Source organism: Geotrypetes seraphini, chromosome 1 (assembly GCF_902459505.1).
Source record: "Geotrypetes seraphini chromosome 1, aGeoSer1.1, whole genome shotgun sequence".
NCBI classification, from domain to species: domain Eukaryota; kingdom Metazoa; phylum Chordata; class Amphibia; order Gymnophiona; family Dermophiidae; genus Geotrypetes; species Geotrypetes seraphini.
Window position 1 is genome coordinate 491,219,203 of NC_047084.1, and position 14,183 is coordinate 491,233,385.

General features: G+C 43.2%; 1 protein-coding gene across 6 annotated transcripts in view; it reads right to left on the bottom strand.

Annotated features, from left to right (window-relative positions):
- Nucleotides 1–14,183, bottom strand: part of TRPM6 (transient receptor potential cation channel subfamily M member 6) — a 255,335-nt gene that overhangs the window by 157,018 nt on the left and 84,134 nt on the right. For all 6 annotated transcript variants that reach the window (XR_004537426.1, XM_033926740.1, XM_033926754.1 and 3 more), the window contains 2 exons: nucleotides 4,245–4,379; nucleotides 1,954–2,007 (listed from right to left, as the gene is read on the bottom strand). Coding sequence is in view for 5 of the 6 variants with exons in the window: in XM_033926740.1 (XP_033782631.1) it covers nucleotides 1,954–2,007; nucleotides 4,245–4,379 (189 nt within the window). In the remaining variant the exon portion in view is untranslated. The remainder of the gene's footprint in view (nucleotides 1–1,953; nucleotides 2,008–4,244; nucleotides 4,380–14,183) is intronic.

Here is a 14,183-nt window from a genome sequence, read left to right on the forward strand (position 1 = left end):
AAATTTTTTATTAAGATACTTAGGGGTCCTTTTATTAAGGTACGCTAACCGATTTAGTGCGCGCTAAATGCACACCTTAATAAAAGGACCCATTAGCCTTAGTAGAAGTACTGTATAGGGTTACAACCTCACCAACCTCATGCTGGCTCTGTGATGTAAATAAAATAAATAAAAAAGCCTTTTCCTCTCTCTTTTAGGTCCTAGTTCACACCTACTGTCTAACACCAGCTCTGGCAGGAAACACATTTCAAATCTGACATTGTAATCACAAAACAGAAAATAAAATTATTTTTTCTACCTTTTGTTATCTGGTCATTATTCAAATCATGTGATTCCCAGGCTCTAGTTGTCTTCTGATAACTCGCTTGCCAGGGTCTCCTTCTTTCTTCTTCCCTTCTGTTTCCTTTCCCTCCCCCGGAGGTCTGGCATCTTTCCTTTTGGCCTGAGATTTGGCCCTCTGTTTCTTTCCTTCCCTCCATCCCGGCTTACCAGTCTCACATTAAAGCAGCCTGCAGAGGATCACCGGTTAGCTGTAGCGATCCTAGCAGGCTGCTGTCGGCCTTCACAGCACATTCCCTCTGCTGCAGTCCCGCCCCTCCTCTGACACATGGGCCCGCAGCAGAGGGAATGTGCTGCTGATTATATGGCAGCCTGCTAGGATCGCTACAGCCGACCAGCGATCCTCTGCAGGCTGCTTTAATGTGAGACCGGCAAGCCACGTGAACCTACAGCTTATGTGGCGCCCCCCTGCAGTACTTCCAGCACTCTACCACACCTCCAGCACCCCACCACTCCTCCCCCCAACACCTCCAGCACCACCCTTGCCACACCTCTTACCACTGGTTGCCTGCCCTGTGTGGCTACAGCAGCCATCTTCAGGGATTCCTCTGCACTTCCCCACCATCACAGCAGCAATTTTCAAGGGGGAAAATCTCCTTCCCCACCTGTTACCACTGGCTGCTTATCCTGCATGGCCCAAGCGGTTCTGGACAGTAGACCGGAAGGGGGTCATTGATCAGGCAGTGCCTGTAAGGGAAGACAGTTCTTCAGGAAGCCTGTTCCTGTCCCCCTCACAGGTAACCCTACATTTCCCTTCTGATCAAGAACCCACACTCCCCGGCTGCTTCCCAGAATCACCCATGCTATGAAGTGTAGACAGCCAGCAGTACAAGGTGCAAGATGGGGATTCTATCACTCAAAAATGGCTACTGTGGGGTGTGGGGAGATTTTATTCTTTTCCTACCAAAGATGGCTGCTGCTTTGGGGGGTGCAGGAGTATTCCTCCAAAAATGGCTGCTGCAGCAGAGGAAAAACCCCCTCCGCTCCGAGGATAGCTGCTGCTTCCTGCTTCGGGGGCTGGGGCTGGGGTGGAGATGCTGAGCAATAATTTTGATCATGTTGAGAAATCCAAAAATTATTGTGTTGAAAAGTTCTACGCTGTTACAGTGAGGCAGAAATGCTGGCACTGTAATAGTGATGCCAAGAGGTCACACACCCAATATGGGGGCAAATGACAGCTGGTGGTTAATGATAACTCTTAAGTAATCAAACTGCTCTTCAATCACAAAAAGGGAACCAAATAAAATGGGAGACAGAAAAAGGTGAGGAAAATGACCTGAGATACAACAAGTGGTGGTCTTACAGTATTGAAAACAAGACAATGATTCATTAGTCTCCTGGCCATTTCGTTCAGGCAGTTCCTCAGAGAAGAAACATCTGTGTAGTGGAATGCACTGAAATCCAGATCCTGAACAACCTGTGTCTAATAAATATATTAGAGTAGATTGACTGGTGGAGCACACTCACTATATTTTCCCTTCAGTTTCTAGATATAAAAAATCTTATTAAAATAAAATGTCACTTTTTCAATCAAAAATATTTAAAAAAAAATCAGAATTGCAAACCAATACAGCTGTAAATTTCAGCCTGCTTTGATATCAGTATTTAGCTTACCTGTTTCACATCTCGAATCAGATGGTGTAGCAATAAATTAGTTGGTCCTTGTTTCTGTGATAAAAAAAAATATATTTATACATATATACACAATATATTATATACAAAATTGTTTAAATGCTCCTTGTAATTTCGTTTCAGCAGAAATTTGACTCTTACAACACTGATCTAGAGAATGACACGGGGAAAAATTCTGTCCCCGTCACCGCCCCGTCCCCGGACCACCATCCTCTGCACCGCCCCGTCCCAGCTGTCCCTTTCACCGCCCCGTCCCCGTCTCTGCCGTCCCCTTCACCGCCCCGTCACCGCCCCGCTGTCTCTTTCACCGCCCCGGCCCTGGCCCCATCTTCAGCGTCTTCTACTCTCCATCCCCCCACCCCCAGCACCCTTCACGCAGTCCACCAGCTCCCTCCCGCCAGCCGTGCATTTCCCTCCCTCCCTCCTTTTCCCTTACCTTTTCTTCTTGAAACTGGCGATTTCTATAAGGCTACGAGCTGTATTACAGCCAGAGCCTTGAAGTTGCGTTGGGTTGCCTGCTTGAAAAGTCTCCTCCGATGCAACCGGAAACAGGAAGTTGCGTCAGAGGAGACTTTTTCCAGCAGGCAACGCGACGCGACTTCAAGGCTCCGGCTGTAATACAGCTCGTAGCCTTATAGAAATCGCCAGTTTCAAGAAGAAAAGGTAAGGGAAAAGGAGGGAGGGAGATGCATGGACAGCCGGAGGGAGAGAGTGGACTGCCGGATCAAACGCTCGTTCACCGCGCGTTCACTCCTTGTTCACCGCCCCGTGCTACCATTCACCGCTCCACGGGGCGGTGAATGGCCTCGTCCCCGAATTCGCGGTGACCATTTTTTTTAGTCACCGTTTTGGCGGGTTACCCGCGGCTAAACACGGCTAGCTGCAGGCAATCACCACCGTGTCACTCTCTACACTGATCTATCAGTAGACTTGCTTGATAAAATGTGCATCAGGTAACACTCTGTGAATTTCCCCATATCATGCGGTCAGTGCACATCAGTCCTCCTTGCATCCCTTTAGCTATTCAGATCAAAATCTCTTTCTGAGCAAAAACTATAGTCTGTGTGTGAATGACTGACATCCTGAAGCCATCTCTACTTCAAGAGGTACTGCTGCTTGCTAGTTCCTTCAAAACTAACACCAAGCGGACTGGAAAGTACATTTAACAAATTTCCACTCATATAACGCACTGATTCATATAGCACTCATATACATATAACGCATGCAAATTGTACATCCATATAAAAATAAACTAGTATAACCGCCTACACATAAAACACATAGGGCTCCTTTTACAAAGCTGTGTTAGGGCTTTAACACGCAGAATAGCGCACACTGAATTGCTGCGCGCACTAGACATTAATGCCAGCATTGAGCTGGCGTTAGTTCTAGCCACGTAGCGTAGGTTTAGCGCGCGCTAAAATCCAACGTGCACTAAAAATGCTTGCGCACCTTAGTAAAAGGAGCCCATACTCTTATTAGTTTATTTTTCTAAGGCGTGCAAAACTAACATGTTTGTTTTTAAGGGATTATCTTTATAATTTCTTGCAGGTATTATTAGTGCATGAAATCTGCAAAAACTTAAAGAAAAAAATACCTTGAAAATACACAAATTTTGCAGTTAGCACATCTTAGTAAAAATACATTAGTATAGCACACCCATACATACAACGGGGGTTCATGCAATTTGTAAAAATGCATATAACATATGCATTATCCCGGATTGTATAAAGGTTATTGAATTTTGCACACCCAATTTTGGGCATGATCCTGAAAAGTGTATGCAACCTAATTATGTAATAAGCCTATTAACACCAATTAGTAGCATTAATTGACACTTATTTGGAGCTGCACATGCTTCTGCCTGCGCACTATTCAATAAAGTTGTGTGCTGACACTGTCACTTGTGCAATCCAAAGGGGGCGTAGCCAAGGGAGGGGCATGGGCGGGTCAGGGGCATTCCTCTAATTTAGTCACAATGTTATTAAGTTTCAGAGTTGTGCGCCCAACTTGTACACCAGATTTTACTTAACGTAAGTCTGCATGCCCAAAACTGGTCACAGGAATCAGCCCTATAAAGGGTGCTTGGCATGGATTGCCCTTTATAGAATGCAATTTCAGTGCACGTCTTTCTGACACCTAACTTTGGATGCCATTTATTGAATCCAACCTTATATGCGTGAAATACAACATTCTCTAAACTGTTCAAAAATTCCCTTCACCAATAATTCAGCTGTAAGTGTGGCATTTCATAGTTGTGTTCAGGTACTGACAGTATTGTAAAGTTCCTCCAGGTGACAGATGGTAAGGAAACGGTGCATGTTTACACCATATTCTATTAACAGCTTCACAAAATCCATGCGGTCTATCACTAAAGCATCCTGCATGGCCTGTTCCAGCGAGTTAACCTAGAAAGAAGAATGGGCAGAGGGAAGAAGAATGGAAACAGAAGTCTCAGTATAAAAAGCCATATTCAAACAATTTATATCATCTACTAAGACAACTACCAGAAAATCCTGAACTACTCACTGAAAGCGATAGCTCGGGGCTTTTCCACAAAATGATTTCAGATAGGGCCAGTGAAAATGTACGATAGCTTTATGCAATAAGGATACCCAGTAAGTGTCATCAGGAGTGCCTACAAACGAGCATCACGAGTATATTGTCATAGACACTGGTTGTTTAACCCTCAGCGACTTCAAACTGAGCCTTCATTAGTGTGTGTTTTACATTACACTGGTGAAGCCCAAAAAATCAGGGATACGATTGGAAAATTAGGTTCTTACCTTGATATTTTTTCTAGTAGAGGTATCTAGGAGTCCTGACTATAGGTTATTTTTCCATACTTGCAGGTTGTATTACAGAAGGATGAAATTTACATTCTTCAACTCCACCTCCTTCTCCAGTAACTGTAGAGCTCCCTTCAGTTTGGACCAAAGCAATCGATCATCACAACATAAAAAAGGAAGGAGGGGTATGGGGAACATCCCCGATAATACACTGCTGTTCTGTTCTATAAGATAAATTTGAACCAAGTTAATCAACCCATTATGTAAACCCAGGTGGAACAAACAACCTTCCTATCAGTGCAACCAGCCCTAACATTTGTGGAACTCTGAAAGACTGACTAGATTGATGTATTTATTCTATAACTCGCACCGAACTAGAGGATGGCACGAGTAATAAATTTTTAAATAAATAAATAAATTTGATATTTTACTCTTCATATCAAACTGGCAGGAGAAGATCTGCAGCTGTGGACATACACTCTGTCCGAGGCAGTAAGCAGGTGAATTCTATTTGACAGGGTGGGGTGTCACGACTCCTAGACACATCTACCAGAAAGAAGATTATCGAGGTAAGAACTTAATCTTTCATTCTAGTGCAATGTGTCTAGGAGTCCTAACTATAGTTGATGTACCTAAGTGGACTTCCAAGTATAGGGCAGAACAAATGAGCCTACCCTTAAAATTGAGGACCCAAAGGCGGTATCCTCTTGTGCTGCCACATCCACTCTGTAAAACTGTGTAAATGTATAAAGAATAGATGAAGTCGCTGCCTTACAAATCTCCTCAGGAGGGATTGCCCAAGACTCTGCCCATGAAGAAACCACACCTCCATCAGCACTGGACCCTGTGACAAGAGATCCAGGTGCATTAGGAACTTACTTCTGTCTCTTTGACAGTGCACTAGATCCACATACTATGACTTCCATGGTCCATCTGGAGCCACCAGGATCACCATTTCCAGATGGGTCACTATTCAGCAGATATCTTGGCTTATCATGGACCATGGGGGAAACACATAAGAATATATAAGAACATAAGCAGTGCCTCCGCCGGGTCAGACCATAGGTCCATCCTGCCCAGCAGTCCGCTCCCGCGGCGGCCCAAACAGGTCACGACCTGTCTGAATCACCAGAAGGGGCCCCCTTGCCACCTTGGTTTCCCATTGAAGTCCTAGCTTCCCATCGAAGTCCTAACCCTCCGGTCTTGCACATGCATGACCTGGTTGGGTTTCTATACTTATTACCTGGATACCTCTCTCAGTATCCCACGATCCCTTTATCCCTCAGGAATCCGTCCAATCCCTGTTTGAATCCCTGTACCGTACTCTGCCTGATCACTTCCTCTGGTAATGCATTCCAAGTGTCCACGACCCTTTGGGTGAAAAAAAACTTCCTTGCATTTGTTTTGAACCTATCTCCCTTCAGTTTCTCCGAATGCCCCCTCGTACCTGTTGTCCCCTTCAGTCTGAAGAATCTGTCCCTATCCACCCTCTCTATGCCCCTCATGATCTTGAAGGTCTCTATCATATCTCCCCTGAGCCTCCTTTTTTCCAGAGAGAAGAGCCCCAGCCTATCCAACCTCTCGGCGTATGGGCAGTGTTCCAGCCCTCTTACCAGTTTCGTTGCTCTCCTTTGGACTCTCTCAAGTACCGCCATGTCCTTCTTGAGGTACGGCGACCAATACTGAACGCAGTATTCCAGATGTGGACGCACCATCGCTCGATACAATGGCATGATGACTTCCCGCATCCTGTTGGCTTTTTTCGAGGCTGCTGCGCACTGTGCACTAGGGCATTCCTGGTTCGAAGCTTCAACTGATAGAGCGATCCACGTTCTCATTTGTTGCCAAAGCCACCAGGTCAAATGTTGGCCATCCTCATCAATGTACAATGCAGTCAAATGCCTACTGGGACAGTGACCATTCCTCCAGGGTCCAAGGTCTGTCGGCTGAGAAAGTATATTGTCCACTCCTGCAATGTGTGCTTCTGAAAGCACCAACAGATGAAGCTATGCTTATCAAACTACACCTGGACCTCCAGATGCAACAAAGCACTTCTGGGGCCTCCTTGTTGATTGACATAAACCACTGCTGTAGCATTGTCTAAGAAAACCCAGACTGCTTTGCCTTCCAGGGATTTTTCCAGGACCTGTAATATGAGCCAAATGGCTAGCAGCCAATATATGGACCACTTCTTCTGCAATGGTGTCCATCGGCCTTGGACTGGATGACCCCGGCAATGACCTCCCCAGCCTTAGAGACTGGTATCTGTAGTCAGTATCACCCAGGAGGAAATGCGGAGCAGCATGCCATTTGCCAGCGACTCCAGAAGGAGCCAACGCTGCCATCTTTGCCTCACTTCTACCATCTAGGTCTACAACTTCTGGAGCGAATCCGACTGTGGAGACTACAGGGTTTCCTGCAGCACTCATATGTGCCTTCGTTCAGGGTACCACCTCTATGGTTTCTGTCATGGATCCTATCACTGAAGATATTATCAAACCATAGGAGCAGGCATATTCAAGAATTCCAGAATCTGACTTGTTAACTTCTTCTTGCGTAGCCCAGGAAGAAAGACATAGCCTTCCACCTTGTTGAAACAGATTCCCAAGTAATCCAAGAATTGGCCCGGCTCCCAATGACTTTTTTGGAATTTGACAATCCAACCCAGATCCTGTAGCAGCTGAACTACCTGAGATACTATTCTCTCTTACATAAGAACATAAGAAACGCCATCTCCGGATCAGACCTTCGGTCCATCAAGTCCGGCGATCCGCACACGCGGAGGCCCTGCCAGGTATACACCTGGTTTATTTTACAGCCAAATATAACAGGGGATTCAATTGAATAAATCAAAATGTATACAAAAACTAAAAAGCCAGCTTTATATGAATTATATTGGTAGAAGTGAAAAATTTTGGACAATGCAATACTCCCCTGAAGTAGCCTTGTAGGAGAAACAGAAAGACTTTTCTGTTGGGACACGAACTGAGGAATCGTTAAAACCATCTTGTTTTTTCCAGATGAGTGAACGTTTTTTTCTCTTATTGTTGGCAGTATTTTCAGGCTTCTACAATTATTTACACCTGTGAAGTTGAGCTGTTACCATCGTTAAAATTTTTGGTTAGCTTGGTTCCGGTTCACACTGAAAAATAGATTAGTAACATTGTTGACTGGGCTCACACAAAAAAGTTTGAAAAAGAAAAAAAGTTTTTGATAAAACGTATGAATGAGAATCATTTAAATGTACACGGAGTTTTTTTATGAACCCGTGATGATGTGAGTTGGCTCAGGCACTTGTGTAGTCCTGGCCTCTCACAATTGAGGTTCATTTTTCTCCGTTGTTTTATGTTTATATTATTTTTCATATGTTGCTTTACTGAAAGTGTGTAGCCTGAAGGTCTTTGTTAAATGTGGTGTGAATGATGTCCAGCTACTAAAATCTAAATTCAATTAGTTTTTGTATTTATTTTACAGCCAACCATATCTTTATATGCCTCTCTCAAGGAGATATGCATCTAGTTTGCTTTTGAAGCCTAGGACTGTCGATTCCGCAATAATCTCCCCTGGGAGAGTATTCCAGATGTCAACCACTCTCTGTGTGAAGCAGAACTTCCTGACATTAGTCCTGAACTTGTCCCCCCTTAGCTTCATTTCATGTCCTCTTGTCCGTGTCAAATTGGACAATGTAAATAATCTTCTCTGCTCTATTTTGTCGATTCCTTTCAGTATTTTGAAGGTCTCGATCATATCCCCACGCAGTCTTCTCTGCTCTATTTTGTCGATTCCTTTCAGTATTTTGAAGGTCTCGATCATATCCCCACGCAGTCTCTTCCTCAGCTTTGGACGAGCCTCTGATAGGCTAATCTCCAAGAAAGGATGCACCTGGATCCCTGCCTTCCGGAGGTGAGCTGCCACTATAACCATCATGAATGTGCGTGGTGCTGTCACCAGCCCCAAGGGGCATGCAGAGAATTGGAAATACCTTCCCAGCACCAGATATTTCAAGTATTTGTTGTGATCCAGAAATATGGGAATATGGAGACAGACCTCTGTTAAATCCAAGGAGGACAGGAATACCGCCAGTGCTACCACCACTATGATTAAACAGTCTCCATGTGGAACAGCGACACTTTTAACGCCACATTGACTGACTTGAGAGCCAGAATTGGCCTCCAAACACTTGAGTCTTTCTTGGGCACTATGAAGTATGTTGAGTATCCGCCCCAGCCCAATTCTGCAGATAGTACAGGTTCTAGGGCTCAAATGTCTAAGAATCTTTGCACATTTGTCCAGACTTTTATTTATTTATTTAGTCAAATTTCTAGCCCATCCTCCCAGAAGAGCCCAGAATGAGTTACAAGTTTACATACACAGTAGAAGGTTTAGCAACAAGGTTACAACTTCACATACAGCAGATATACAGAACAACTGATTTAAAGGATGAAACGCAATAATATAAATTCCTAGGTACATGTTTTGGGTACTGAGCACGGTAGCATGGCGAACTATGTGTAACAAGGATGCAAATTCACATATAGGATATACAAAACAACAGATTAATGGGAAGAACAGCAACAGAGGGATAATTCTTATGAACTGAATGGACAGCAACAGAGGGATAATTCTTATGAGCTGCATGGAGGAATGAATACATGATTTGGGGGCTGAACCAGTAGCATGGCAATTGATAGGCCTATAAGTATAGCAGCTAGAAATACAATACAATCAAAATATAGGACAATTTTAGGCATTCTTGGTGTAGGTACATGTAGTAGGGAGGTAGGAATTTGCATAGTTTAGCACCGAGTGTGCAACTAGAAACTTAGTTACATCTATAAGACGAGTGGAGGGCACGTTCAGTGAGGCAGGATAAATTTGCGGGGGTAGAATTAGAGGTTAGGGTGTGTTTAAGAGAGTCAGGTAAAAAGGTGGGATTTTATCGCTTTCCTGAAATTTAGCAAGCCTGATAGTGATTTGATGGTTGGTGGGATTGCATTCCATAATTTGGGTAGGAAGTGTGAGTAGAAGTGTTTGTAGGCACTTTGCAGAAGGAGGGTTTGTGCCGATGGGGTGGACAATCTTCTCTCAGCCTTTGATTGCAGGGGATGGTTAGGGTTGCAGATTATTAGGTTGGGTTTTTTTTTGCGATGTAGGATGGGACCATTCTGTCAAAGAATTTGAAAGCTAGTGTAAGAGCTTTAAAGGTTCAATGTTTCTGGATGGATAGCCAGTGTACAGCAGCCAGAGCTGGAGCGACAGGGTCACGAATAGAGAGGTTCTTCAAAAGGCGAACTGCTACATTTTCTACACGTTGCAATCTTTGTAGGTTTGTTGCGGAGAGTCCAACTAGAAGTGTTGCAGTAATCAATGGGTGATAAGATATAGGTGTAGAGAAGTTGGTTGAATTCTCCTTCTGAGAAACACAGAAACATAGAAACATGATGGCAGATAAAGGCCAAATGGCCCATCTAGTCTGCCCATCCGCAGTAACCATTATCTCTTTCTCTCTCCGAGAGATCCCACATGCCTATTCCAGGCCCTTTTAAATTTAGACACAGTTTCTGTCTCCACCACCTCTTCTGGGAGCATATTCCATGCATCTACCACCCTTTCTGTAAAAAAGTATTTCCTTAGATTACTCCTGAGCCTATCACCTCTTAACTTCATCCTATGCCCTCTTATTGCAGTTTCCTTTCAAATGAAAGAGATGACTCATGCGCATTTACATTATGTAGGTATTTATTTTATTTGCTACAACAGATAGCATCTTCAGGCAGTTACAAAAAGGTACAAGAAAAAAACAATATGCCAAACTTTAAAATATTTATCAAGTCCAAATTATGGGGGCTGATTATCTCCTGAGGGAATCACATAAAAAAAAAAAAGAAAAAATATATCATAATCCTCTAGTGTCAGGCAAAACTAAACTATTCTATATAACTCACTCAATCTCAACCTCTGCATTAGTTACAGGCAATATATATAATTTAGGTGTATCTTGAAGAAATATTTCTAATTGAGCTGGATCAACAAAAATGTACTTATTATTCTGATAAGTCACTAAACATTTACATGGGAACTTTAGGAAAAATAAAACTCCCACAGCCAAGACACGAGTCTTGAGTTGAGGGAACTGTTTCCTCCTGTAATGTGTCTGTTTAAAGACATCTGGAAAGATATAAAACTGTTGCCCACAAAACAGTGCATTTTTATTAACAAAATATGGTTTAAGGATAGCTTGTTTTTCTATTTCAGTTCTAAAAGTAACCAACAATGTTGCCCTTTTGGCTATATACCCCCTCTTCTACAAAGCCGCACTAACGGCTGCCGTGCGGCAACAGCCCCGAAGCCCTTTAAATCTCTATGGGCTTCAGGGCTGTTACCGCACAGCTTTGTAGAAGAGGGGGATAGTCTTTTGATGACTCTAAAAATTGAGAAATATTTAGACTGTTGGGTGATACTAATTGATCTATTCCCCCCCTCTTCTGATATTTTTTGTGAACCACGAGGTATATAGTAAAGATTATCAGGAATAGTAGTAGAGGAAACAATCTTCGCCTTCCTTTTGCCCATAATTACCTCCTAGCTTCTACCTGCTCCTCATGGCTCCGAAGGAGCTCAAAAGGGGCGTATCCTACCCCTTTAGCCAAGCCCCTTCGGACACACGGCCTCGAGCACACATCTGCGGGCCATGTTCGCGGCTCACTGGTGTTTAAATCGCTGGAGAGAGGACCTCCCCTCCCAATGCTGGCAAATGCCGGGTGGTGGCTGCAGGGGTGCCTAACTTGAGGTGAAAAACTCCAGAAGGGTTCAGTCAGCCCTCTACATTACGCAGGTATTTAAACGTCTCTATTATATCTCCCCTCTCCTGCCTTTCCTCCAAAGCATACAGATTGAGATCTTTAAGTCTGTTCCCATACGCCTTATGATGAAGACCACATACCATTTTAGTAGCTTTCTTCTGGAATGACTCCATCCTTTTTATATCTTTTTGAAGTGCGGCCTCCAGAACTGTACACAATATTCTAAATGAGGTCTCACCAAAGTCTTATACAAGGGCATCAATACCTCCTTTTTCCAACTGGTCATACCTCTCCCTATGCAACCTAGCATCCTTCTAGCTTTTATCGTCACCTTTTCAACCTGTTTGGCCACCTTAAGATCATCACATACAATCACACCCAAGTCCCGCTCTTCTGTCGTGCACATAAGTTCTTCACCCCCTAAACTGTACCGTTCCCTCGGGATTTTGCAGCCCAAATATGTGATTTGCATTTCTTAGCATTAAATTTTAGCTGCCAAATTTCAGACCATTCTTCAAGCTTTGCCAGGTCTTTCTTCATGTTATTCACACCATCCGGCATGTCTACTCTATTGCAGATTTTGGTATCATCCACAAAGAGGCAAATCTTACCCCACAACCCTTCAGCAATATTGTTTATAAAAATGTTAAAAAGAACAGGCCCAAGAACAGAACCTTGAGGCATACCACCGGTAACATCTCTTTCCTCAGAGTGATATCCATTGATCACTACCCTCTGTCGCCTTCCACTCAACCAGTTTTAGACCCATCCCGAGGGCACTCAGTTTATTTATTAGACATCTGTGTGGAACACTGTCAAAGGCTTTGCTAAAATCTAAATACACCACATCTAGCGCACATCCTCTATCCAAATCTCTGGTTACCCAGTCAAAGAAATTGATCATATTTGGCTGACAAGATCTACCTCTAGTGAATCCATGTTGCCTCTGGTCCTGTAATCCACAGGATTCCAGAAACTTGACCATTCTCTGTTTTAAAAGTGTTTCCATTAATTTGCTTACCATAGAAGTGAGATTTAAAGGCCTGAAATTCCCTACTGGGGCAGGTAGAAGGAAGTTGATACTACCTGTGAGACATGATTCGTTAGCGATAGGTCTGCATCTAGGGTGATTCCAAGGCTGTGTACTTGATCCTTAGCTTTGAGGGTCGTATTATCCCAGGAGACAGAAGATGGGTGCAGTTTTTCTTATGAATCCAAAATAGTTCCATTTTGGATGCATTTAGTTGAAGTTTGTTTATTGTCATCTAGTCTTTGATTTCGGAAAGGCAGCCTTGTAGTTTTTTTATTTGGGTGTCCCGGTTCATACTTAGTGGGAGGTAGACTTGAATATCATCTCTGAATGAGTGGATCTTGATATTGTATTTTGATGCAATGGCAAGCACTGGTCTGAGGTATAGGTTGAAAAGTAGTGGTGACAGTAAAGCACCTTGAGGCACACCATATTTGAGTGCTTTAGGACATGATAGGTATGATTCTAGCAGTTCACTCAGAGATCTAATTTTTAGGAATGAAGAGAACCAGCGTAATGCCATGCCACTGATGCCAATATCGGTAAGTCTGGAGATGAGGAGAGTGTGGTCCACGGTTTCAAAGGCAGTGCTGAGGTCAAGGAGAACAAACAGCACATCTTCTCCCTGGTCAAGGAATTTCCAACAATCATCAATAATGTCTAATAGGACTGTTTCAGTACTATGGGATTTCCTGAATCCCGATTGGTAGATTGATAGATCATTTTGGCTGTCTGAAAAGTCTTGTAGTTGTTGTAGGACAACTTTTTCTAGGGTCTTCAACATAAATGGGAGGTTTGAGACTGGTCTCAAGTTACTTGGTTGAACTGTGTTTGGTTTTATTAGGCTAGGACGGACCATTGTGGTTTTCCAGGTTGCAAGTACTTCTCCGGATGTTAGTGACTTATTGATTAGGGGGATAATTGAGTTTAGGGAGGCTTCTTTAGCTGATATCAGTAGATTTGCTGGGCAGGGGTCTAAGGTTGAGCCTGATGGGCGTAGTGAGTCAACTGTTTTGTTCAGGTCCACATGAAAGATTGTTTTAAAGTGACAGAGGGTGTTTACTTTTGAATTGGTGTTTGGTGGTGTAACGGTAGGGGTTATTTGTAAAGGGTTGGCAGCTGAATCAAGGTTAGAGTGGATTTTTTGTATTTTTTCGTGGAAGAAGTTTGACAGTGTTTCACTGTCTAGGCTTGTTTGTGGAGATTGGCTGTTTCCTTGGGATGCAGTGAAGAATTTATTTGTTAGTGCAAATAGACTTCTGGATCTGTTTGGAGCTTTTAGTAAGAGGTTTTTCTTTCAAAGATGGCTAATTTATAGTCTTCTAGTTAGTTTTTCCAAAGGGCTTTCTCTTTGTAGATTCTTGATTTTCACCATGATCTTTCTGCTTTCCTTCCCAGAAATTCTTATTAGCTACTTCTCACTGGAACCCTCTCTCCATGTATTCAGTAGTAACATCTCAGACACTGATCCTCTCATTCCTCCAATAATGCTTTGTCCATACGTGATAATGATTTTTTTTTATTATTATTATTATTGTTGTTTCATTGATTTTTATGATGCAATGCTTTTTATGTAATTAGTGAATGTAC